The following is a 26,740-nucleotide window of genomic DNA, read 5'->3' as shown; positions in this document are numbered from 1 at the left end:
AGCATGATGTGCTCAAAACGAGGTTCGGTCGTTAGACCTGATCTACCCTCTAACTTTTCCTAGTGGGCTTGATCACAACCCATATACTTACCTTAATCCGTGTTCTCTTGACAATTCGTAGGGAAACATCATATGCCGATTCAACACAACAGATCGCCACGCGACGATATCCTCTTCAAATAATGTGGAACAGCTGGCCTCCAAAACGTAGGTGTCCCAATTCCAATTCTATGTCCATTCAGATACTTGATCTTTTCTTTTTGGCTTAATGTGATCACCCATTCTGTTTTCTTTTGGGAATGAACGTAAAACTTCACGATACCGCGTCTTAGACTTGGTCTCTTCATGGCGAGAGACGGCATTCCAAAATCCTGTCTTAGTTGGCTGAGAAATAAAGAAGCGATACATATAATTCTGCTTCTGCATGGCTATATATAAATGTGATATCCCATGGCTCTATAGTCTCATAGCAACATTAACCAATATCGATCAATCTTGACATTCTTTTGCAGAGTCCTCGTATTGCATCGTCAACACGTTCTTTCATGGCGACCCGCATTCTCTTTCTTGGGGTCGCAGCCCTTGTAATCATCGTCGCAGGAGCCGATCAGAGCCCCCTTCAAGATTTTTGTGTCGCCAACCCTTCCAACGGAGGTAAACATTTTAAGAGAATGTTTTTCGAGGCAACCAACGGGAATAATTTTGCAATCAGTCGCATTTTATGCCTATATATTCCTACAGAATGCTATCTTCGGCTGCTTCAAAACAGTGAATTCTAATAGCTTCAATGATAGGATATAAGATACATTGAGAAAGTTCTTTGGGCGTGCAAGTTATAACAATAAATTTATTGTATCCTACAGTTTTTGTGAATGGTTTCGCATGCAAAGACCCCAGAATGGTCCAAGCCAATGACTTCTACTTCGGAGGGCTTCACTTAGCCGGCAACGTATCGAACCCAGTCGGATCAAAAGTGACTCCCGTGACCGTGGCTCAGTTGCCGGGGCTCAACACGCTCGGCATCTCGCTTGCCCGGGTCGACTACGCGCCGTGGGGCATCAACCCGCCCCACACGCATCCCCGCGCCACGGAGATCTTGACGGTCATTGAAGGTACTCTCGAGGTCGGGTTCATCACCTCCAACCCCGACAACCGTCTCATCACGAAGGTCCTCTCCAAGGGCGATGCGTTCGTTTTCCCCATGGGACTCATCCATTACCAGAGGAACGTCGGATACAGCAACGTTGTTGCCATCGCGGCTCTCAACAGCCAGAACCCTGGCGTCATCACGATCGCAAATGCGGTTTTCGGATCGAATCCGGATATCCCTACGGACCTTCTTGCCAAGGCATTCCAAGTTGATAAGAGCATCGCCGGTCAGATCCAGTCCAAGTTCTAGAAACTGTGGAGATTCAATTGCCTCCTAAGATTCCCCTGTGTGTTTGGACATTTAGGACCAATTATTTGTTCATTGTTGTTGTCCATTATTAATTCAATCTTGCATCATTATTCTTTCTGTAGGATCACGAGGATTACATTAAAACATTGTTTGTTTGTGTTCCTAAAGCTGAATCCTTCTGCTTGTGTAAGCATTTAGTGTTACGGTCCTCCCTTCTTTCGAAAGGGTTTCGGAATGGCAATCTGTGTTTTCCACATTGGCTTGCGGCTTTATTGGTTTACATGCATTTATTCAATGAGTCCAATTTTCGGAGCAAAGCAATCGAGAATGCATTACGTTCTGGTTATGGGCAGTTCTCTGGAACAGTGTGTTACGTGCATTATGGGAGCGCCGTAATAAGAAATTGGTGTACAACACTCACAAGAAGCAAATCTTGCTTTGCTACCATAATAGATTTATGGAAGTAGATAATAGAATGCTTGATTACAATTAGACACGAGGCTGATATAAGTATGCATACAATGAAGGGTATAAATGTAAAATACATACACTAAAAGGGGAACCCTAATTTAATATATCTAACACATTTGTCATATAACTATGTTGTTAATCCCGAGCATAAGCACGTCTTGTCCGAGAATTTGCAAGGTATAATAGTATACTATAGAACTACATTTTTAACCATACTTTTGCAACATGTCATGATGTGAACGATAATTTTATGAAGTGTTGTGATATTTTTATATTTAATCGGAGCAGCGTGCTGCGTATATATATGGCAAATGGAATACATTAACAGCGCCTCTTGTCACTCTAGCTAGTTTCACCAAGATGTCCGGTCACCTCTCATCTACTCTTCAGTTTATTTATTTTATTTTTTTTTGGGCTGACGTCTAGTAGATACAAAAGGGGTTTACATTTTGTCCATGGTATAGAATCAGATGTTATCCCTTTCTTTGATTTTGGAGCCCATGGAGTATTTAAGTAAGATTTCTCTCTTCTTCTTTTTTTTTTTTTCAGATCCTTTATGAAAATTTTCAAACGAGTTTATTCAGATGTTACATCGACTAAACTTAACTTACATCTCATTTAATCAATACTTGCACACCCCATCGTCACAATTGTGTCAAATGTCGAATTAACATCAACATGTCATTAATTAGGTGTAAAGTTTGAGGATATTACGGTTCCATACTTGCTAAGTCACGTATTAATTAGGCTATACTTGTATAGACCTATTCCGACCGCTTTTCGGAATTTTGGCTTAATGCATTTTCCACCCGACTTGCTAAATGCGAGAAAATTGCCACCACTGCTTTGTAGGGCGCCGTCACTCGGCGTAATTTGGTCAGATTTTCCAAAGAGATCCGATTTTTCATTTTTCAAACTAACTTAGACTCTTCCTATGGAAAGGGGAAGAGCCAACTTCTTGCTCATGTCTGCTTTGCACAAATAATTAACCAAAAAAAAAAAAAAAACTTTTGAATAAGCAATTTCTCTTCAGAACGAGTCTTTATCTAATACTTGATGAGACCGTCTTGGAATTGATCTTTGCACGACAAGAGGGGACCATCCATTTTCTTCTCTCCAAAGTCCCTATGTATAAATAAGACCATGCATGGCTCTGTACCTTCCCGGTAGGCTCGTTAAACGAGTGGGGTTTGGTCAAGTTTGTATCGGGTCATAAACGGCGATTCCCAAATTACCCATTTAACCTTTTTTCACCTGGTTATTTGCAATACGAGTTTCTCAACCCATATTCGAACTATCTCCGGATTCTTTCTAAGTATTTTTTTCCTTATATTGTTGTAAATTTCTCTTTATTCATATCATCTCCCTCAACTTGTTGGTCGAAAAAAAAAAATTGACTTGTTTTAAAAATAGTAATTTTTTTTTTTTAAAAAGGAAGGCCCCATGATGGTGACTAGTAGAATTTACTTAATATCCAGGAAAAAGAATAAGAGGCCTTTGAAATATACGACTGACTCTAAATGGTTGATTTGCCATTAGCTAATGATAGCAACCTCGCACTCAGCCTTGTTGCCCATAAACAGTTAAACACCAAACCACCCTTAATAAACTAGTTATTTGAAAATCAGTCCATTGTATATAGTTACCTCATATAACAATAAAATCCATCTAGTATGGATTAAAGAATGGATCTATAACCCATTTTGACATGTCTAGTTATGACCGCACATTACACAATCATATGATACGACACAATTAGGATATCATAGAAGTGTCTCTTGTCTATCCTAACAGACATCTAGGAAGTATGTTATTTCATGCTCGCCACTGTTACCCTTCTTATTCTTAAATAGCTTTCCGTTGGGAGGCTTCAACATCTTGACTCTGACCGGCGCGGAGGCTGTCGTCGATCCTTTCTCTGATCATAACCAGGATGCAAAACTTGACCAAGTATGGCTGGCCATCAACCCATAGCGTGGGGTTCTAAGGGTCTTCATGAGAATCTGGATCATCTCCTATGTCGAAAATGGGGGGCCTTACTTGAAGAGCTTTGCTCATGCTGATGCTGATAATGAGCCTCGAATGTTTCGTCCCTCCTCTTCTAAAACTTCTCCAGGTCGGAGCAATCTCCATGGTGAGGAGGTTGCTCGCGTCCAACTGGGAAAACCCTTGAAGTGCCAGGCCTGTAAGGCCTTTCTTAAATGGTCTGGATAATAAGCATGTCGTCTTTCAAGTAGCAAGACATTATAATTCCAACGAGCCTAAGATGTGCCGGTGCGCAGCCAGAACCATCGAACTTATCAAATTCAGGCAGCTTGAACTGTTTTTTGGGATCTGAATGTCCGTGAAGAATCTCATGACATGGGCCGCTTACCCTTAATCTTTATTCTCTTGACACGTGGCACCGCCTATCCTATTCAACACATATGAATTCTCACCGAGCAAGATCCCATTCCAACTTTGTGGAATAGCCGGCCTCTTGCTTTGGAGAAGTCTTGTACATTCAAATTCTTCTTTTCGCGTTGGCTTGATACAATAACCGATTCTTCTATCTTTTAATGTTGAACCTGCAACTTCATGACACTTCGACTTGGTCTTATCGATGGCGAGAGAAGGCATTCTAACATGCTTTCATAGTCGGCGGAGAAATAAAAAGCGTTCGTCATATATTCTCCTTCCACATGGTTATGTATAAATAAGGATCCATGGTCCTATAGCTTCATAGCAACATCAAAGTATTATCGATCGATCTTGACATTCTTTTGCAGAGTCCTCACTTGGTTTCAGCCACACATTTTTTCGTGGCAACCCGCGTCCTCTTCCTCGGGCTAGCAGCTCTTTGTAATTACTGTCGCCTTAGCGGATCACACTACCCTTCAAGATTTTTGTGTTGCGGACCCTTCCGATGGAGGTAAACATCTTAAGTACTGCCTAAATGACAGAATAGAAGATAGCTTGAGAAAATATTTTTAAGTATGCGAGTCATAACAATAAAATTCATTGTCACCAGCAGTTTTCGTGAATGGGTTCGCATGCAAAGACCCCAAGATGGCCCGAGCTAATGACTTCTACTTCGGAGGAGTTCACTTAGCCGGCAACGTATCAAACCCAGTCGGATCAAAAGTGAGTCCCGTGACTGTGGCTCAGTTGCCGGGTCTCAAATCTCAATACGCTTAGCATCTCACTTGCTCGAGTTGACTATGCGCCATGGGGCATCAACCCGCCCCACACGCATCCCCGTGCAACAGAGATCTTGGTGGTCGTTGAAGGTAAGTCCTCTCAAAGGGCGACCTGTTCGTTTTGCCCGTGGGACTAATCCACTACCAGAGGAACGTCGGATACGGCATTGTCGTCGCCATCGCCGCTCGACAATTAGAACCCTGGCATCATCACGACCACAAATGCGGTTTTCGGATCCAATCCGGATATTGCAACGGAACTTCCTGCCAAGGCATTCCAAGTCGATAAGAGCATCGCTGGTCAGATCCACTACAAGTTCTAGAAACTTGAAAGTCAAGATTCAATTGCTTCCCAAGGACTCCCTTGTGTGTTTGGACATTTAGGACCAATTCTTTGTTCATTGTCGTTGTGAATTATTTATTCAATCTTGCGTCATTATTTTTTTCTGTAGAATCACGAATATTAAAGCCTTGTTTGTTTGTGTTCCTAAAGCTAAATTCTTCTGATTGTGCAAGCTTTTAGCGTTACGATCCTCCCTGCTTTCCAAAGTGTTTAGGAATGGCAATCTGCGCTTTCTACATCGGACTTGCGGCTTTATAGATTGCATGCATTTATCCAATGACTCCCAATTTTTGGGGCTAAGCAATCGGTTCCATGAGAGAATGCGTTATGTTCTGGTCATGCATTTATCTTATGACTCCAATGCTGTTGATCCCGAGCACAGGAACGTCTTGTCCGGGAACTTCTAAGGTATGATTACGATACTTTTGCATTTAAATACAGTCATTACGTGTAAAATAGTTTTACGAAATTATGATATTTTTATACTTAGTCACAACAACGCATCGTGTTAACATATGGTATACGGATTTCGACCCAAAAAAAAAAAAAAACATATGGTATACGAATCACTGTAAAAGTGCCACTTGTCGCTCATGTTTCATGTCCGGTCACCTTTCATACCCTCTTCAGTTTCAATTTTTTTGACCCCTTCGTGTGCCGACGACTAGTAGACACAAATGGGATTTTCACTTTGTCCATGATAGAATCACCCTTTCTTGGATTTTGGAGCCTATTGTATATTTAGGTAAAATTACTTTGCTCTTTTTTCCTTGTCAATTATGAAGATTTTCAAATGAGTATTATTTTGATGTTACATCGACCAAACTTAACCTCCATCTCATTTCATTAATACTCGTGCACCCGCTATCACAATTGTGTAAAACTTCGAATTACCATCAACGTGTCATTAATTAGGTGTAGAATTTGATATTACAATTTATTTTTTTTTAGGTCGAAAGGATATTACAATTTCATACTTGCTAAGTCAAGTATTAGTTAGGCTCTACTTGTATAGACCTATCCCGAATTCTTAACGAGTAAATACATTCTTTCTCTAGTTGATTCTATATACTCATGAATTCTTAATGAGAAAAGCAAGATAGAGTGAATGAATGCATCATAAGTCCAAAAATTTGTGACTCAAAGCACAATCGAATTTTAAAACTTTAAGATAGTACAATTAAACCGTAAAACATATAAACGTACTAAGCAAACGCAGAAGACTACGTATCCTATCAACCTAAGACCCCAAAGCTTCTAGTAAGTTTCAGAAGTCACAGACATCTCTGCCAGAGACGATCATCAAAAAGAGGTTCTGAATGAAGTAGAAAGATTTTCAAGGTACCACTTGAGATGGGGATGACACTTGCACCCAAGCAAATTCTTCCTTGTAACCTGCCGCCCCATCGCAAGACGCTTCACAGGAATAAACAACTATGGTAGCCCAGTCGAGTGAATCCGCATCGTTCTTCATGCCGAAAAAGTAAAGTAGCTGAGGCAAGACCTGAAAAATAGCGGGCAGTGATCAAAAGGTCATCCACTGCCTGATCGGACACAATTAAGCACTTTAAAAGATATGCATATCATGGTAAAATGACAGAGAGGTTTCGGCGCCTGCACATTGACATAAAATCTTTGAAACATCAAGGCCTTTCGGAAGAAAAGGATGCAAAAAGAAAACCTGCAATTCGAAACGCCGGGGCTTTCCGCAGTAGCGGCAATTGGGAATATCAGCTGTTGATGGCTGACCACTTGACATTGGCCACAAGGGCCTAGCGCCTACATTTCGACAGTACCTATTCATTACAGGTAGAATAAACAAATAAGCTTTGCGATTTTCTGATTTTCCGAACAAATTAAAACCATTCTTGTTTCATATTGAGAAGAGGAAAGAGAAGCAACAGATATGATTTTAGGATGTACAATGAGAAATTACCGAAAAGTGGTCTCAAAGGGTCAAAACAGAAACGCAACGGACCTAGACTTGGTTATATTTAATACAAACGATGCAAATGCCACATTCAGACATTAAGTTGATATATGTATAACCCATCTGTAATTTATTCAAAGAAACTAAATTCCACTTGAAGGGCATCACATCTCATCACAACTCATACGTGTCCCAGCAGGACAACCGCATTAAGGTTTTAGCTGTTGCCAAGACATCGTGACTCTAAAAACCTGGTCAGGCTCTTCTTGGATGTCGCAGAAAGCGTGTTCCATCCAATAAGAACACCCATTCAGCGTACTAGATATGCACATCCTCATTCATTCATGGATTTGAAAACCATACACTGCAGTGTGAATTAAATAACCTTAAAACTTGCCCAGGCGCCCTGGCAATGCGTTGTTGGAAGTTGCCCCAACTCCTCCTGTCACTGTCACCCTACTCATAGAAAAAGCAATGGATAAAGCATGTGAAATTTTTAGCAGAACTAATTATCAGTAACTACGGTTCAATTATACCTGGAAACAATCAATAAGTGAATTTATTGAGTCATCCATCTGGTTTCTGGATACCAGACAATTGGTATTACCCAAATCAGCAGGCACATCAACATCATATTCAGCCTCATCCTCATTAACAATCTCGTACTCAGGCCATAGGCTCCTGCTTGCAGCTGTTTGCAGTATTACAACATAGAGAAGTCAACATTCTCGGTAAGCCCTGCCTATCAATGCAATATCTTCAGAGCAAGCTATGTGGTTCTACACCAAATGGCTCCTAAAGCGAATTAAAGCCCAAAAATAAATACTGGAAGTTGAATCATCATCCCGAGTTCACTTTCAACCTCAAGCATAAGACTACAGACCAAAATCATCGCAGCTATGACTACATATATCTCTGGCAGTCTATGTACTAAGGCATGTTTAAATTACTCCGATTGACAGAAAGAAATCACTAAAATAACTGTTGAAACAGAGTTTCAGAGTAGCTCATATAAACAACAGAGCAGTGCATGTAAAGACGGAATATTCATGAGACCTAAGAGGCACATATACAAGCACCTCCCCCGCAATACTGGTATAATTAATACAAAGAAGCCTAAAATAGTTGCTCACGTTTTTGGTCTTCTGCTGATGAGTTTCCTGCATTTGTGCTACTGTTTTGGCAGGTAACTTTATGACCTGAGTGCCAATGCATGGCCTGCAGGTGAAAAACAAGTGTCACGGAAAAGATCATGCTGATGGTGAATGTGTATAAGGAGCTGAATAACCTAGAACCTGATGTTTTTCAGAGCAGTACCGTGCTTCTCTGCAACTACCACAAACTTTATCTCCTTTCCATGTTCCACACCAGTTACAAAGTGGAGCTGTTCAACAACAGTACGTTTTGGCCAAAAAGAGAAGAATTAGTACCATATTTACTGAGAGACAAACACAACAAAACAAATAGTCACAAGCCCATCATTGAGTTCAGTCTTTGAACTTAGGCCCTTGGAGGCAAGAACAGGACCAAGTCATAGAAATCTCCTATTAAACAAAGACGGCATAAACAGATAAAAAGCAGAGGATAACATATTCATCTGCTCGTATGTATGTGCCCTGTAGTAAAGTATCCCATCCACTCCCAAAGACATCAAAACGTAACTGACTGGGAAAAGACATAAAAAGCTACCTCCACTCCCTAAAGGTTTGTCACTCCCATCATGCCGTGGGGGTTCAGTCGAGTAGAATGGATTGTCATGAGGCAATTGGCAACGAAAAACCTTCACACTTGAATAACACCAGAGGACCAAAAGAATGAGGCGAAATAGATTAAGGCAAGTGCACACGTAATAAACTGGAAATGGGACTTGCTGGAATAAGACCCTTGAAAGTACCTTCGAGATGCATTTACTGCAGGTCGCTTACATTGTCCATGTTGATCACGAAGAAGACAAGACATTGAAAGACACGTGAACAAATATAATGCACGATGAAATGTGGATTCTCGATCAGAGGTCGGTGCATATACCTAATAACGCCATAATCAATGAGGAAAAGTACAAACATCCACAAAAAAACATGAAAAAAAAGGGACATGTGGGCTGAGACAACACTACCAACCAAATAAATACCCTGTTATTGAGAGCTCATAAATGAGGCAAATGACAGAAATGAAACTTCTTTCATTGCTTAAATGATCACCAAGGGAATAAATAAAAAGAAAATAAGACAATTTATTAAGAGGACACGCAAACACTCCATCTAGTACATACATATTCTTCACATGCATGCAAATGATTAAAACACAAGTAGATACACTGTCTAGAAAGATTATGCAAGTCAAGAACAAACATAGTCCTATATCTGTTAACTATGAACAATAATAGAATTCCAACCAATAACACCGAAGAAGAGCTACTTTACTCTAGATCAAATGCGACCAGAGATTTAACCATTCCCGTTAAGAGTAATAGGAAATTCAATGCTTGACACGTGCTACATAGAAACTCAGTTAAAGCAAAAGAATAATATACCTGAAGTAGAAATTGCAAAGGTTCTCCACATATATCACAAAGGTGAGACCTACCAGATGGTAGATCATTTGGATCCAACCAAGCCTGCATTCAGGAAAAAATACCATTAACCACAATGATGTCAAGCAAAATTCAACATTTCGACATTTCTAATTACTTTTACTGAATATCCAACAACTTGTCCATGAAGATATACTATTTAAAATCATATCTTACTCTTGAAGAAATGAAAAAATGTAAATTGGAAGCTGGTATAAGAATGCAAAAAGTATTCAGGCAAACAAGAAAGTTCACTGAATAGGGGAGAATTTCGCAAACATAAAACGCACTGGTACCCCACTGGCTTTGCTAGGGAAGAGTTGACGGAGCAGAGACCATTTATTTTTTGGCTTTTCTACAAATCCTAGAGTTACCGATTTTTGCACTTCATCATTCTCGTTGTCATCATCATCATTCATCAGATCCTCCACTTCTTTTGGATCTGCATCGTCATCGTAGGAAGAGATATGAATATTCCTCAGCATCTCCTCTGAACCATCGCCCTCACCAATCTCCATTGGCATTTTAATAACTACACCAAATCAGCAAAATACAAAAGCACAACACCATATTTAATGTCAATAAGAAAAAGTTGTGTGGGATAAACACCTCTGAGTAATGCAAAAACTTAAATCAGATGTCCCAATGTAAGTAAATAGACACTCATACACACATATTAGTACAAACATGGAGTCTTGAAAGTAGAAATATCTCACAACATCATGTTTCTATAAGTAAATCTAGGCTAAAATTCCATGTACTATCACAATCTCAAAGATAAAGATACATTGTGAAACCATATGAGAAAAGCTAGTCAAAATCACATCACAACAGACCAACAAAATATCTTCTTGGCAAAATGACAACAGTTTACAATGTCTTTTTAAACTATCAATCAAAGAAAAGATCAGTGCCATCATAAGAACTAGCACCAATGCAGTCCAACTCATCCTATGAAGATGATGAATGCTGCAAATCCTAAGACAGTTCACTAAATTGGTCTTGCAAGCGATGCAAAGTTGTATTGGATGTTCAAAATGACCCACTTATGCAAAGCCCAGTTACAATCTGCCATATAACTAGTAAACCAATTTACTAGACCAGTCTTAGCATATCTACCATTAATATCAAATATACACACAGTCAAGAACACACCCAGAAATCTCAACGCAAGCGCATCATCACAACTTCACATATCCAGTGCAATAAAGTGAGGTAGTGGGAGAAATGCAAGAAAGGGAAATTAAGAACCCACCAAAATTATACTAAATCGAGTCAACCAGAGTAGGTCAATTGGCCCAACTGATGTGAATTCCAAGCGTACGACATGAACACCAGCCACTGAATCAGTATCTCCAGGACAACGTGAGGTCCGATTTCAATTCCACTTAAAGGCTGAAAATTGCAGACTGACAACAAAAATTCACGGAAAAACAAGAAAGAAAATAGCCAGCCGCGGAATCATCATACACAAATTATGATCACAGACATAGCTAAAGCCAGCAACTCTCAATCAAAAAGAAAACCACAAGGAAAAGTTCAGAAATCTGTGTATCACTTGGACACTGCCCGGCAGCATACGAGAGAGAGAGAGAGAGAGAGAGAGAGAGAGAGAGAGAGAGAGGAACGACCTTGAAGAAGATGACGACGACAGCGTGTCGGCAAGGTGGCGACGGCGAGGTGTACAGAGACTAACAGAAGCGAAGAGAAGAGAGAGAAGCGGCGCGTGTTCGTGTTTTGTGTTTTTGACCGTTCTACTCACTGTACTCAGGTAGTTTTTCAATTCGCTTCAAATTTCTTAAAATCGAGAAATTATTCAGTGGTCACTGATGACCAGGTCAGCATCCCACGTGGCGTGTGTGACTTCATTAAAATATCGACACGTGTCAGGGAGTGACACGGAAGCACTTTTTCTCTCTCTTTCGTTTGGACACTGCACATTAATGAAAAGACACTGACACAAGCAACATTAAATGCCCATCTTCCCTCTCTCCTCTTTACGTTTGAAAGATGAACTTGGAGCCCTCTTTTCCCTTCCATCCTCTCTTCCATTTCTCCATACCTGCTCACGTCAAACCCTCTTTTCCTCCTCCTTCGTCCTCATCGCCTTCATTCTCGCCGCCTACTAGCCTCCCGATTTCTGGCTCTCAAGTTTTTTTTTTTTCCCCAAATCGCTCGTTTTGGAACCGGAGCTCCGGGTCCGACCATGTCTTCGTCGCCTCCCAAGATTTTGGAGCTTGCTTCCGCACCATGGAAATGATCACCCCAAACAAACCAATATACTGAGCCATTAGCCGATGTGCGCAAGAACTCAACATGGATTGAGGTTGGTGACCGCTAAAGTTTCGATTTTTTTTCCTTTCCCTGTTTTTGCCTCGGGAGTTGTTAATGTTGATGCAACCTATATTTTTGTTTCCTACAGAGTTGAGGGGCTTGAAGATATACGCACAAAAGCTTTGAGGTCCGGGTGAGAACCCATATGTTCGTTCCCACCGCCTCCCCTCTCCCAAGAGCCACGCCGCTTGCTCCGACCTCGAATTTGCCTCCGGCACGCTGTCTCCTTCTAGAGTCCCGCCGGTCACAGCAACCTCTGAGTCCAGTCCTCTCCTCTTCTCTTCGTGGCGCATCCTTCTCCTCTCTTTCCTCGAAGGATCCCTTAGCTTGCGATTTCGTGTTGGATCTGTTGCTTCATTGCTGATTCTGTTGGAGCTCGTCGAGTCTTGAACTGTTTCTACAAAAGTCTTTATGAATTAACGTTGTTTTGCATTCACCGTATGCATGCTTTGGCCTGTTGGGCGTCAATTTCATCTCAACAATTCCGTAACATAAGTTGTTTATGCTAAAGTAGCGAATTTTTTTCAGTTAAATGGCATTTTCTATTAGATTTTTGTCTTTTTTTTTTTAGCTGGGTGTGTTGATTTTGGTGTTCTGGATATGGTTAGGCATTGTTCTAGTTCGGACTATAGCGACTTTAAGATATGGTTCTTTGAAAGTATGAATCAATTTGTTTAGCTATTTTGCTTCATACAAAGCTTCCTAGCCCTATTGTTTTGTTAAGTGGATCTATTCAAGTTCTCTTTTTGCAAGAGGTCTGATTTCAATTATCTTGAGGTGTTGTTCGGCCAAGATGATTTTAAAGTTGAAAGGTCCGATTGATTATGAAAGAGCGGCTACTTTGCAAGTAGATCTATTTTCAAAGTAGTGCAGGAAAGAATTTATCAATTTCAGTTTATGATCCCCATTTGAGAAGGTTAAAGGGTGCACCAAATACTCGGTTGAAGGATGCGTGAGAAGCAAAAGAAATGAAGACAGCAGAAGGCCTTAATGGTGTTATATGACATCAACAAAAAGAAGAATTCTTAGTTCTTCTCTTTGCATGATGGGTCCGTGCTCAATTTTGCCCATTAAAGAGCAGATTTGTAACAACTATTTATCTTTGAAAAAGCTCAATTCTGTAATACGTGCCCTCTTGTAATCAAGTAGCTTGCTAATTGCTAGCAACTTGACAATGTCAATTTTTGTGAATACTAAACTTATATATTGCTTTCTTTTCGGATAGTGTGCTGTTTCCACTCCATTTTGAGTGTTATATATTTCATTATCCTTTGATAGAAACAATTACAACCGGATAGAAGTGGTATAGATGCACTGTCCCCATTCTTATGAGCATAGTCATGTTTTGATGGATCGTGAACTTATCTCGTCAAGCGTTTCTTCGCCGGGCTCTCTTTTATTTCAAGTCCTCTTATTGTTGTGCATTTCGAATGGGGACAGCAAATAAGGACTACCATCTATCATGCGGCTCGGTCAAATTGGTCAGAAAGAGAGGTAATTGGAGCAATTTTAGTTAGCCAAACAAAAGAACTTATTTTTCCTTGACCCGATCTCAACTCCAATTCCACTTCTTTAGGAGAGTAGGAGAGAGTAGGTTCATTGAGGCACATTTAAACACACAATATACAATTGTAATAGAGAAATGAATATGGTTACATATTTTCATAAATCAAAATGGACGGCATCTTAGGCAAAAATTCTCTAAAACATATACAAAAGAAGAGAGAACTTAAAACCCGAAGTACCTTCCCAAGCAAAAAACAAAAAAGGCAGAAATAATTTCCTCCATGGCTTAGCAGCTCAAACTTCCAATTCCAGTTTGACCACAAAAGAAAAAAAAACTACCGATTATAGCATCCAAAACCCTATTCTTGAAGTCCATGCTGCTTGAGACTTCACTTTGATCAACCCCAATAGCAAGACAATAATTTTCTGAATCTTTCACGTTTCCATTGGACTTCTCTTCATGTAGAACCTTTTGGGGAGATGAAGGAAGCAAATTTAAAGGGCAACTATATATGCCAAAAGTTCCTTGCCAAAACTAAATCCTTCAAAATTACATCATTATGTCTCAAAACAATCATAACAATTAAATATAAGCTGGTTTTGTGTCCTTCCATGTCTCAAAACAATTACAACAATGAAGCATAAGTTGGTGCTTTGTGTTGCCTTGGTGCAACTTCAATACCTACATCACCATCAACTCCATAAATCAGCAAATAATTTAGCAACCTTATCACTCATAAGAGAAGGCAAAGGCAGGGGCATAAAGCAAACAACAAAACATAATCCCACATTGAAGTATTTATACACAACGTATTTCTATATTCATAAGCTACATAAACTATAAAAAAAAAAATAGATGGAATCACTCTATTAAATTAAACAACCTATCATATCTTGGGTGAGATACTCCTGCACATTAAGAGGCTTTTCTCTTTCGCTTCTCCCCGATGCTCTTCATTCTAGTATTTGGTACACCTTTTGGTCTTCTTTGAAGGGGATCACGTACTCGAATTCCGGAATTCTCTGCATCTTCAGATTCGTCACTTTCCACCAATAAATCAACATGGTCATTACCTGTTAAACATTGCATTTTCTTTGTAATTTGGGAGCGAAGACGCAACAAAGTTGTAGTTGCAAGCTCCTCTGTAACATCATGATTCGCACTAGAGTTCATTACACTAAAAGCCAGCCGCATCAACCTCTTCAAACGCAATGTCTTTGATTTGACTACGCCATGAGAGCTTTGTCCTACCTCATCACAAGGAGTCTCTTGCTTTGCGGCTTTTGTCCACCTCTTCAAAATATATTGTGATGGAATACTTGTGACATTCACAACATGAGTCAAGATGCACAAAATATGCCTACACGACCATCCTTGCATTTCAAATAACTTGCAACTACATGTAATGGTAGAATCGCTTGGATTAAAATGAACAATATGCTTCCTTTCGCTACTTTCGGTTCCCAAGATATAACTATGCAATGGCCCATCAACTTCTGAACTAAGAACATGTTCAGACAAAGCTTGCAAGAACTCGGCCTGGAAATTCCCGTATATGACATGAGTGTATACATTTGCAGCATGTTTCAAAATTCCACTACTCTCAACCATAATACGTGGCTTTCCTCGAGCACACTCAAAATCATCAACAACTTCAGTGTTGCGCATTTTTTCTGCTTGCTTTTCATAATGATGGACAAACTCCGACAAAGTCATAGTCTTACATGCCATATCCTGAAAAACATTGTTTGTGCTCTCACTTCTTTGTGTGGATCTAATTCCTGCAGAAAAAATATCGTGCCCAAATGCGGGACACCACTTACGCCGCAAGCGATATATATTATCCAACCACTTGTTATCCCCCAAACTCCACTCTTCACACATGGCTTTCCATGTGTTCTCCATTTCAAGTTCAGATTCACAATAATATAGAAGCTTTCGCCAATATTTATTGCGAAAATGCGTCTTTCCAAGAAGATGTGCGATATGATGCGTCGCATTTTTTCCAATATGCCATATGCATAAACGATGATCAGTATTAGGAAGGACACTTTTAATGGCATTTGCCATGGCATGATCTTGATCGGTGAAAATAGTCTTTGGTGCTTTATTGCCCATTACCTTTAAAAAGGATTGAAATGCCCAAACAAATGAACCAATAGTCTCATCCAATAGAAATGCACAACCAAAGAGAACATTCTTCCAATGATGATTCAAACCAACAAAAGGTGCGCATATCATATTATACTTGTTTGTACGGTAAGTGGTATCAAACACCACCACATCTCCAAAACTTTCATAATCCAACTTGGATACACCATCGGACCAAAAAAAATTGGCCAATCTCTGTTCATCATCCAGCTGAAATGTATACGAAAAATTGCTTCCATTTGATTGTAAGCAATTAAAATGGTCAATGAGACTTTGACAATCACCGACACTAATCTTGTTCCTTTTGTTTGCTTGCGCAAAATTATGACAATCACGTAAAGTAAACCCAACATTATCTGGTCCTCCCGTTTCATCACTAAGGTAGGAATATGCTTTTGTAACCCTTATACTCGCCCCGGTCATAGAAGCCAAAATACTTTTACTAGTATCCGGAATGTGCCGATATGACCGTATTAAGTGTTTTTGTCTATCATCAATGAAAGGATGATTGTGAGAATCCTTAAACTCGACAACTATCTAAACTCCATTTTCAATTTTGAATTTAATGCAAGCTTGACATCCGGTTCTCTTCACTGTTCTATAAACATCTCTTTGTTCATGAGGTGGGATTGGTGGAGAGTGTCCTTCACAATTACAAAAAAATGTGCATCTACGCAATATTCCTTTACTGTTATTTGCTTTTTGTCCTTTTCGCACTCCAAATCCCTTGCAAATTGCATACGCATTGTATGTATTATAAGCTTCGTCCTCATTAGCAAATGTCATACCAATTCTAAATTCAAATTCTCTGTCGACGTTATGCGCAATGCTATTATCCTTTGCAGCCTCTACAATAGAAGAAAATCTAATCATTGGAAAAAGAAGGACAAAGTGAAAACAGATTTAGTTATAAAAAAAGAGTTGAGAGCATATAAGTTGAGCTAGCTATCGGGATTAGGCCAACGCATATATGTGAAAATATAAGTTAGGAAATCTACCACTTAGTCATCACCAATTGCAAGAACTTTGCCTTGAAAATATGCATCATCCACATAAGAGAGAACACATTTTCACTGAAGAATGAGAGCGCTCAAGTTTACCTTCTAAACTCACTCCATTCACGCGCTCCTCCATTGTCGTCTTCTCACCTAGACCTCAAAGCTTCTGTGCGTATATCTTCAAGCCCCTCAACTCTGCAGGAAACAAATATATAGGTTGCGTCAACATTAACGACCCCTGAGGTAGAAACAGGGAAAGGAAAAAAATCGAAACTTTAGCGGTTACCAACCTTAATCCATCTTGGGTTCTTGCGCACTTCGGCTAATGGCTCGGTATATTGGTTTGTTTGGGGGCGATCATTTCCATGGTGCGGAAGCAAGCTCCGAAATCTTGGGAGGCGACGAAGACATGGTCGGACCCGGAGCTCCTGTTCTAAAACGAGCGATTTGGGAGAAAAAAAAAACTTGAGAGCCGGAGGCCGGTAGGCGGCAGGAATGAAGGTGACGAGGACGAAGAAGGAGGAGGAAAAGAGGGTTTGAGGTGAGCAGGTATGGAGAAATGGAAGAGAAGATGGAAGGGAAAAGGGGGCTTAAACTTCATCTTTCAAACGTAAAAGAGGAGAGAGCGGGAAGAGGGGCATTTAATGTTGCTTGTGTCAGTCTTCTTTCATTAATGTGCAGCGTCCAAAAGAGAAGAGAGGGGGGAAGAGGGGCATTTAATGTTGCTTGTGTCACTCTCCTTTCATTAATGTGCAGTGTCCAAACGAAAGAGAGAGAGAGAAAGCGCTTCCGTGTCATTTCTTGACTCGTGTCGATATTTTAATGGAGTCACACACGCCACGTGAGATGCTGACCGGGTCACGGTGACCACCGAATAATTTCTCCTTAAAATCACACCCGACCGGTGGGCGGGCTCGAGCCGGACCCGACCCGAACCGACCTGACTCATGAGTCCGGCATTGGCCCTGTCCGTGCCCGCCAACAAAGCCAACAAGGCCCGAGCCCACCCTATTATTTGGGCTTTTTCTCTCTAACCTGATTCTTTTTGGTCGAACCTAACCTTGATTCAAAACAATCATAAATCTACATAAAAATGGAATAAAGGCCATGCTTATAAATCTCCATTGGATCCTTTGTAAAACATGACTTAGAATTAAATCTTCATTATCAAAGAAACGCGGAGCATACACACCATTGAGAAGGAGAAGTGAATCGTATTTCATGAATATGATATTTATTTGGTGTGATGTATGGAATATATGACAAAAGTAGAGTATTATAATATTTCTTTTGGTCGGTCATGTCATATAAGATCAGATCGTACGTCAAAAATGAAATTGAATTCGATTATGGTAATGCATTAAACCTTGAAATTGAGAACCCATTTTCTATATCGGTTCTGGAAGAGCGAAGAAAAAAGGATTGTTTGCAGCAAATCATGCACGAAGCCTCCCGTATTATAGACTAAGAACAAATACAGCAAACTTGGGTCTCGACAACTATACAAAGGAATAAGAGAGGGAAGCTCATAAGCATGGAGTCGTCGATCGCGTGAACTGACGGGAGACGGAGAGACACGGCCCCCAGGATCGACCGAGCTTGTTAAGCGTGAATTGGACAACCGCCGTGGCTTGATGGCTGCGGACGGTGACCCAAGGAGGCTGAGTCGAACGGTTGTGCCGTGCGCACGAGAAACAGGAAGTACAGAGGTTGAAACTCGAAAGATTTCAAGAAGGGAGAGAGTGAGATGGATGAGGGGGGTGAGGTGGGTGTGAGAGAATGTCGGTGTGCTTGCGTTTCAGACAAAGTGTGTATAAGACAAGACATTCTAGCGGGTGGGTTGCCTAGTCCATGATAAATTCCCCTTAGAATTGTAGTCATCTCCCGCTTCAAACCCTCTTGTGCACGAACTACGCAAATTTTAGAGTCAGCATCAGTATAATTTAAGATTAGCTGGATTTTTTTTTTTTTTTTCGAAAGATTAGCTGGAGTTGAGTATTTACCTTTTGTACGATTTGAGCATTATCTTTCACGATTTGTACGATCGCATCTTCCATACGATTGTTTGCTGACACCCTCAAAGTGCCGGCGTGACTTCTCTAATGTGGCAAAATTTTGTCATATGACTTGAATGCGACACCACATCAATAGTATCAAAATAATAAACTTACCAGAAAAGAATATAGAGAGAGAGTGTGTGCACGCGTGTGTAAGGGCTAGCAACAGCGGCTCAACGTCACCGGACGCCACGACAATGGGTGGGGATGTATGAACCTTCCCCATGCTCGCTCACTACACCCAAATCGAGAGATAGACTAATATAAAACTTCTTGAAGTATTTTATCTACTTATAGGATTGTAGATAATTTTTTCGTAAATCTTGAAAATTGAAATAATATTAAATTTTGCATGAAAAATCATAAGTAGAAGTCAAAAGTAATGGAGAAAAGTAGGCAAAGTAATTGTAACGATTAATATTCATGATGATTAATAATATTTTAGAGATTAATACATTGGTTCAATATGTCCTTGTGACTAACTGGCGGTTAGTTAGAACGGGAAGCCTCTTTTCATTCATGAGTAACTTTTCATATTTGAAATAAGCATGTTTGGCTAATTAGGAAAGAATTACATACTCATTCATTTTTCGAAATAATTAGCCACTTCAAAAATAGTCGAAGTTAGCAACTCCACTAATTGACAAGTAACTTAAGGGGTCACGAATGAAGAAAGTTTGATCTTGCCTAACCAACTTCTAAGAGGGACATTATTGACCGCATTGATCTCGGTAGCGACACCACCTACGAAGTTTAAAGAATCTAAATGAGCATGAATCATGTATTCTACAGAATGTCGTTCCAGCCAATGTAATTGAAATTAAAGTACTATCATATTTAATAATTAGGTTAAGTAGAGTTATCATGCTGGTCATCCAACACTGATGTTGGAAAGGTAAACGAACCTCTCTAGGTTAACAAGGGCTTTTTATATAGCATTAATTTCTGTAAAAAGATATTCTTTTTTTCGCCTTCCTTCAAAAACTAAAAATTCTACTTTCATTTCAGAAAAATTACTGAAAAATTATATGTAAACACATGTGCCAACAAATAAGTATATGTACGAAAGGTTCATGTGTTGAGGTTAAAAAGAACAAAAGTGCATCCACTACAAAATTTGGATTAACCAAAAAGCGAAAAGTATTAGTCTATATGGACACAAAATCTTCAAGGTCATTAGTAAATAGCGCATGAAATAAGTAACTTTCAAGGTTCAATTAGACTGTGCATATATCTAATCTGTAATTTCATACATAGTTGTGTATAATAAATTTTAATATATAATAAATAAGTTTCAAAGAGGAAAGTAATTTGCAACCCATGGAAATTAGTGACTTTTACTTGTGGCTAGTGACTATGTACTGAAAAAGTGAATTTCTATACATTATGTACTTACTCGTGATTAACAAGTAAGTTTCATGATCAAATGGTTTTGTTAAGTGAAAATAACTTTCAACAGTGGGGAACTGTTAATTTCTCTAAGCGGTTAGGAAGTTTTCTACGTGACCGGTAAATTTCAACATGGTAAAGTAAAAAGGTGATAACAATGTGAAATCACTATTTAATTGTGGCAGGTAACTTTTCGAAACTACTAGTATATTTGCCCATACTTCGCATGATTTATATGCAATATTTAATTTAAGCCTAAGTTAAAATATTTTCAAATTTTTCGGCGTTCAATTCACAAAAAATAAATGAGTCAAAGAAAACATTTTCTACTATTGAAAAAACGCCTTCAAAAATGAGCAAAACGATTTCATCTTTTTGAAAAGAGGAAAACGTTTTCCTCATCTTTCCTCCCTCCACTCATTCCCATTCATTTTCTTTTTAATTATTATTAATTATCTTTTCTTTTCATTTTTTTATTTTTGAATTTCTAATTTCTTTTCTTTTATTTCTTCCTCTGTTAGTCATCGGCCATGGCGATAGCCGATGATCGGGCACAGGCATGGCATGAGCTTAACCCATGGCCTATGAGCTCGAGCCGCGGCGGCATGTGGCAAGGCTCGAGCATGCACTGGGGCCAATCGCTGGCCAAGAATGGAAACAAAACAAAATAATATAAAATAATAAAAGAAGAAAAAAATAAAAATAAAAAAATAATTTGAAGTATTTAAAAAATAAAAAAATTATAAAAAAAAATACAATGAGGAAAATCAAATCTAGTTTTTCATACTAAATATCGAAAAAATTACAGTTTATTTTCAGGTTTCAGCCGAATACAAAAAAATATTGTCATTTTCCCAAAAAATGACTTCTTGGAAAACATTTTTCAAAAACACATCATTTTCACGAAACAAATGAGCCTAAATATTATAATTCATTAAAACATGTTCCTTAATCTTGCACATCAAACTTACATAATAGTATCTTTTCGATTCATTTGTCTTAGACACAAATATACTCTACACATACCAAACATCTATTAAGTCATCTTTAAAAAGATGAATTTATCAGAAACTATTCATATTTTATTTTTGACTCTATCCTTTGGTAATTCTGTTTCGAGTAATTATCGTCCTCTAATTAACCTTGACTCTAAAACTCGGTACATGTTGTATTAGATGAAGTCAAAGTATTTAGTCACTATGGGGCTTTATATTACAAGTGATAAAGTCAATTTTCTCTCTATATTATTCTGTAGATAGATGACTATATTTTTTCTGTAGGTATATCACATCTCATATTAATCATAATAGACTTTATCTTACGTGAAATTATAAAAAATTACCTGCACAGTCTCTTACGATTAATTTTACGTCTTAGTGATTTTTATATTACTAAATTGACGTAGTATCTATAACTATTTATTTTTTTTAAAAAAAGTTATTTTCTCACTCATATAGACTATTTCACTACTTATTGTCAGGAGATTTTTCTTGAGAAAAACTCTTGAATATTCAATTTGGAAGAGAAAAGATTGCCTCTTTAAAATGTAGCCTATTAAATATACGAAGTCACTTTTAATATGATATATTAGATTAGCTGTAACTATATTAATAACTGGAAATTCTCTTTTATGCTAAATCTCAGCCTTAACAGTAGCTTTTCATAAATAGATATTGCAATCTTCGCTATTTAAGCTAGGACTAACCTCTCTATATGCGTGATAATTGTTAGGATAATGACATACAAGTGCTATAACTTTACTACGGGGCTCAATTCAATATCATAACTCTTTGAGAAAATTCTAAATAAAGGTTTAAAATGCCTTTATTTTCTTAAATAAGAGCCCAAAGTTGACTTTGTTTTAAGTAAAGGCCTGAAGTACTATATTATTTCAAAGAATGGCCTAGCCTAGGGCATTTTCATCTGTTTCTTTTTTTTTTTCTTGCAATTTTCTCTTTTTTCTATTTTCTCTTCTTTCTCCTTTTGCTTTTTCCCCTCCCCTCCCTCGGCCATCACCGACCTCAAGTGACAGCCGCTCTCGCCGACATTGGGAGAAGGTCGCTCCCGCCGACGTTGGGTGAGGGTCTCCCTCTCTTGGGCCGACGTACCTTGCACAGCCCAATGTCGGGCGACGACGACCCTTGCCGGATCCTATAAAGGCAACCCTCACCTAACGCCTCACCTTGCCAGCCCGGGCAAGGGTGGCCTTGCCTGAGTCTGACGATGGTCGGGGAGAGAACAGGAAAAAATGTAAAAAGAAAAGGAAAAGAAAAAGGAAAAAGTGCAAAAAAATAGCCGCCGAAAATGCTCTTTGATCGGGCCATTGTTTGAAAAAATAAGGATACTTTAGGCCCTTATTTGAAATAAGGTCTACTTTGGGTCATTAGTTGAGAAAATGATGGCATTTCGAGTCCTTAAATGACCATTCGGGTTTCATTTTTTTTTAAGAAGAAGATAAATCGAATATATCGGCAATATTCTTGCCATAAAATCCAACGTGGAATTAATTTCCGATGACCGATGCGTAATATTCAATATTAAATTAGCTTCATGTAAGATTTTCGGGTGAGGAAAATCGCATGTATCTTTAGGTAACCAGTTTTTGAAAATACTTATGACACTTCAATTAAAAAAGTCATAGCACCAAAATAAACGTGGTACGAAAGCTAATGTACTTTCCCCACATGGTTTACCCAGCAAAGTTGCATTGACAACTTTGAACTCTCCAGCAGTAATACTGGTACCCAATCAAACATCTTTTGTTCTTTATTCAAGCGGTAAAGTGGTGTCAAAGACTAGCTTGGTGATCTTCATATTCAGGTGAGGAAAATCGCATGTACCTTTATACAATCTCCTAGCTAGGTCTAACGACGGCGTTTAGGGTTTGCTGCTTCACCTCCTTCTTGCTTCTTCCTTGGGGTCTTCTTCATCATGCAACCGTCGACACTTGCTCTTCCTCAAGCGAACGGTGCGACGTTCAGACTCCTTGCAAAGTACCACCAATCACCACGTGTCTCTCTCTCTCTCTCTCTGTGTTCGGTGACTAGCGTCGCTGCGCGAGCGCCCAAGAAGTTGCAGAGCCATTATTTTACTTCCCCGTTCTCTCCCAGTGGAGTTTATACTGTAACAGTAGAGTGAAGGCCAACCTCAAGCTTCTCACTGTCTGCAAGCAATGGAGGTATACAGTATTCTCACCTCCCTCGCATTCCCACTATAACTTCAAGCTGGTATGATGTTAGCACTTCGACGGTTAAAGAGAGCGCCTGTCATTATTCAAGCTACATGTTGTGTAATCCTGTCGAATTCTGGGTTATCTGTGTTTTCTCTGTTTTCACTTTGTGTATATACTTTAGCCAGACCAAGTATTTTAGGGGGGACTTTAGATGCTGAGGTGGAGGGTTTGGATGAAGCTGCTTTTAGATAAATTTCACGAAGTATCAGATCAAAAAGCGCCTTTACATATGGCATTTCAATTTCTTATAAGGATGATGAGCTTGATCTTAAGAAAACTTCAAAAGCCCCTGGATTTCATGCTCCATGATTTCCATATACTTGACACAGAGCCTTTCGAATTGCAGAGTTCAGTGGACTTTCGTTACAGAGAATTGTTCCGACAGATAAAGGTATCTCCTGATACAGGTCCTACGCTTGTTTGTTTCGAGTGATGCGGTGACTAGAATGCCGGTGAGGTTGCTCAACAATCTTACTGTGCCGCGTGGCTAGACCCACTTGAGCCTGACATATAGATAGGGCCTGCTGGTATTTTTAACTTTGCCAAGTTAAGGAAATGTCCGGCTGCTCACAGTTCAAACTTAATTTTTATCCTTGAACCAGAAGAGGAGCAAACACGGCCAATGACCGATCGTCTATTACAAGAGCGGTGCGTGCATTGTCCTCGTGCTGTATGCTTACATATTGTCCTTTGGTGCATTTCAGCTGGATCCTTTTTTTTTTCACTTTGCAATTTTGCTTGGTCTTGGTTGGGTTTCTCTTCTTCAGAAGAATGGAAGCCTCTCAGGAACTGAGGATAGCTTTTAGAGGGCTCTAGTGAGTCAATTAGATGAAAGTGCATAATGTTGCAAGATCGATATGGAACTCTGACGGATCAAAAGCTAAAGACATACACAAAATCCAGTAAGAGGAGAAATGTAGATTAGCATATATGAATGGAGTACTTCTTAGTTGATAGCGCAGTCTAGTGGGTAGAAACACGGCAGGGTTGCACTTGGCTAGACAGAATCTGGCAATAGAAACATTAGTCTGGAATATGTAACCTAAAACTGGATGCTATGAGGGTATTTCTCCCCTCGATGCTCTGATGCAGAGGATGACCTCAAAAGGAAAAGAAAATTTCCCTTCTTCACCGTGCTATTGGTGTTTCGGCTGAAGAAAGTGCGTTAAGATTTGTCGGAACTCCTGTCTCCTCATTATTTTTTGCTTGGGAATGGATTGTGTTTCAGAGTGAGGAGTACACTTGGGAGGACGATTCACGAGGGGATGAAAATGAAGCACACTTGAAGGTAAGATGTTAAATCTGAGTTTCAACTAGAAGCATTATAGTGTGATGCATAATGCGAGCCGATGTAGCCAGATAAAGCTATGTGAGCACTGCTTCTTTTGTTACTCGAGGAAAGTACTCTTGATCTTCTACGTGGGATAAGTTCTATTAATGGAATAGTTGTTGAGGTATGAATGATTGTGAGCTACACTTTGCATAAGATCAAATAAGTTCTGTCCAATAATATTTATAATACGATTGTACGGACCAGTGATAATATCTTGGTGTAGCATTTAGACTTAACCAAAGGCAAAACATTGGGCACAAGTTCATGCGATGCCTGAAGAGTCCTGTTCTTGATCATCTAAGATCGCGCTGAAAAATAGATGATGAATGAATAAAGAGGGGTCATCAGTCCCATCTAGACCAAAGTAACACGATGAGCAGATCTAGCCTTTTAATAACGTTTAGATTCCACGAATAAATTGCTCGCAGAGGAAGACAGGGCACAGACCGGATACATCAGACATGCACGGCATCAACAATAGAGAAGAAGAAGAAGAAGAAGAAGAAGAGAACGAGGCTGAGGATGAGGATGAGGGAGATGAGGGAGGCGGACAAGGAGGATGAGCAGGAGGACTCACATCGCAAAGTCACTCATGGTTTCAATTTAGTCGAGGGAAAGGTGGACCACAGCATGGAAGACTTCATCGTTGCGGAAAAGAGAGAGCATGATGGCATTGAACTAGGTCTATATGCAATCTTTGATGGACACTCCGGCTGCAAAGTTGCAGAGTATTTGCAGCACCATCTATTCGACAATATCCTCAGTGAGGTATGTGTGCATGTGACTTATAGTGAACAGAAGGATGTTGTGGCTCTAACCGAGAGACAATTTTCTTTTGTTTTCCCCTAAAAATAGCTGGACTTCTGGACAAGCCCGGAATGCGCAATCAGGCGGGCCTACAAAAAGACGGATGACGAAATTTTAGAGGGCGTAGTCAGCTCAAGAGGAGATTCCACGGCGGTCACAGCTATTCTGATCAATAGGGAGAAGCTGATAGTAGCTAATGTAGGCGACTCTCGCGCGATCATGTGCGAAAACGGCAAAGCTAAGCAGGTAACGGTTGATCATGAACCGCAAAAGGAAAGGGAGCTTGTGGAAAGCAGAGGAGGATTTGTATCTCAAAGACCAGGTGTGTGCTTCAAACTTGAGAAATTCAAAGTTCACTAGTGTTTCTCACTCTGTATCTCGGAGTTCAATTCAAAGTCTAGTGCTCGACACATGATCGATGTCTACTAATTTTCTGGTCTTAATTGCTCCCGAGTGCTGTAGGAAATGTTCCGCGGGTGGACGGTCAACTTGCGATGACGAGGGCTTTCGGCGATGAGAAAGTGAAGGATCATATCACATCCGAACCTGATATATTCGTCAAGAACATCAACGAAGGCACCGAGTTCATTCTTTTGGCAAGCGACGGCCTCTGGAAGGTCCTAACCCCTCCGGACGTTCGGGGATATTTGACGTCGTTTTGCGTTAGTCCAAGCAAGAAGCAAAAGAAAAGTCACAGTTGATTCACTTATGTCAACTCTCAAGTTCTAGGCATACTTGTTTGCTTTCTGGTAATGAAATTTCCCAGCAAATGTATCAGAGCGTTTCGCCACTGCAGGTAATGTCGAATCAAGAGACGGCAGATCGCGTAAGGAGATAGGCGATGCTCGGGAAGCGACAAAGGCATTGATCAGAGAAGCGTTGTCCCAAAAAAGCGCCGACGACATTTCATGTGTCGTGGTAGAATTCGACTGACCATGTGTCGGGTTCTTCGGCTTTAGGCTCGAGACTGTCCCGAAATGAATGCCCTGTGGGTTCCTTTGATTTTTAGATTAAGGTTGGAGTAAGTCGATGTGTTGG

The 26,740-nt window shown here is 39.7% G+C and overlaps 3 protein-coding genes and 1 pseudogene across 3 annotated transcripts; 3 read left to right on the top strand and 1 right to left on the bottom strand.

Annotated features, from left to right (window-relative positions):
- Window positions 1-545: 545 nt before the first annotated feature.
- On the top strand, window positions 546-1,399 carry LOC115756675 (putative germin-like protein 2-1). The gene is made up of 2 exons (XM_030696532.2): window positions 546-654; window positions 864-1,399. The coding sequence occupies exons 1-2, from the start codon at window positions 546-548 to the stop codon at window positions 1,397-1,399; spliced, it is 645 nt and encodes a 214-aa protein (XP_030552392.1).
- A 2,466-nt stretch (window positions 1,400-3,865) lies between these two features.
- Window positions 3,866-5,372, top strand: LOC115756687 (annotated as a pseudogene).
- A 1,140-nt stretch (window positions 5,373-6,512) lies between these two features.
- Window positions 6,513-10,433, bottom strand: LOC115756673 (programmed cell death protein 2-like). The gene is made up of 10 exons (XM_030696530.2): window positions 10,185-10,433; window positions 9,856-9,939; window positions 9,217-9,350; window positions 9,012-9,109; window positions 8,618-8,706; window positions 8,456-8,540; window positions 7,859-8,013; window positions 7,708-7,778; window positions 7,074-7,188; window positions 6,513-6,896 (listed from the first exon to the last, which is right to left on the bottom strand). Exons 1-10 carry the CDS (start codon window positions 10,416-10,418, stop codon window positions 6,729-6,731), a joined length of 1,233 nt encoding a protein of 410 aa, XP_030552390.1. The 5' UTR covers window positions 10,419-10,433; the 3' UTR covers window positions 6,513-6,728.
- An 8,198-nt stretch (window positions 10,434-18,631) lies between these two features.
- Window positions 18,632-26,540, top strand: LOC115756679 (probable protein phosphatase 2C 28). The gene is made up of 5 exons (XM_030696536.1): window positions 18,632-18,644; window positions 25,482-25,663; window positions 25,751-26,024; window positions 26,165-26,319; window positions 26,499-26,540. Exons 1-5 carry the CDS (start codon window positions 18,632-18,634, stop codon window positions 26,538-26,540), a joined length of 666 nt encoding a protein of 221 aa, XP_030552396.1.
- The last annotated feature ends 200 nt before the right edge of the window (window positions 26,541-26,740 follow it).

This window comes from Rhodamnia argentea, chromosome 9 (assembly GCF_020921035.1).
Source record: "Rhodamnia argentea isolate NSW1041297 chromosome 9, ASM2092103v1, whole genome shotgun sequence".
In the NCBI taxonomy this organism is placed as follows: Eukaryota; Viridiplantae; Streptophyta; class Magnoliopsida; order Myrtales; family Myrtaceae; genus Rhodamnia; species Rhodamnia argentea.
The sequence above is the reverse complement of the archived record's forward strand: the minus strand, read 5'-3'. Positions and strand labels throughout refer to the sequence as shown.

Bases quoted from the DNA above. Each gene is read 5' to 3' on its own strand.
- LOC115756675 (XM_030696532.2), top strand. From the start codon at position 546: ATGGCGACCCGCATTCTCTTTCTTGGGGTCGCAGCCCTTGTAATCATC. The intron at 655-863 runs GTAAACATTTTA...TGTATCCTACAG, and splicing joins CGCCAACCCTTCCAACGGAG to TTTTTGTGAATGGTTTCGCA.
- LOC115756673 (XM_030696530.2), bottom strand. From the start codon at position 10,418: ATGCCAATGGAGATTGGTGAGGGCGATGGTTCAGAGGAGATGCTGAGG. The intron at 8,541-8,617 runs GTTCTAGGTTAT...TTTCACCTGCAG, and splicing joins ACTGCTCTGAAAAACATCAG to GCCATGCATTGGCACTCAGG. The intron at 7,189-7,707 runs GTTATTTAATTC...TGTAATGAATAG, and splicing joins GCGCCTGGGCAAGTTTTAAG to GTACTGTCGAAATGTAGGCG.
- LOC115756679 (XM_030696536.1), top strand. The intron at 25,664-25,750 runs GTATGTGTGCAT...CCCTAAAAATAG, and splicing joins TCGACAATATCCTCAGTGAG to CTGGACTTCTGGACAAGCCC. The intron at 26,025-26,164 runs GTGTGTGCTTCA...CGAGTGCTGTAG, and splicing joins ATTTGTATCTCAAAGACCAG to GAAATGTTCCGCGGGTGGAC.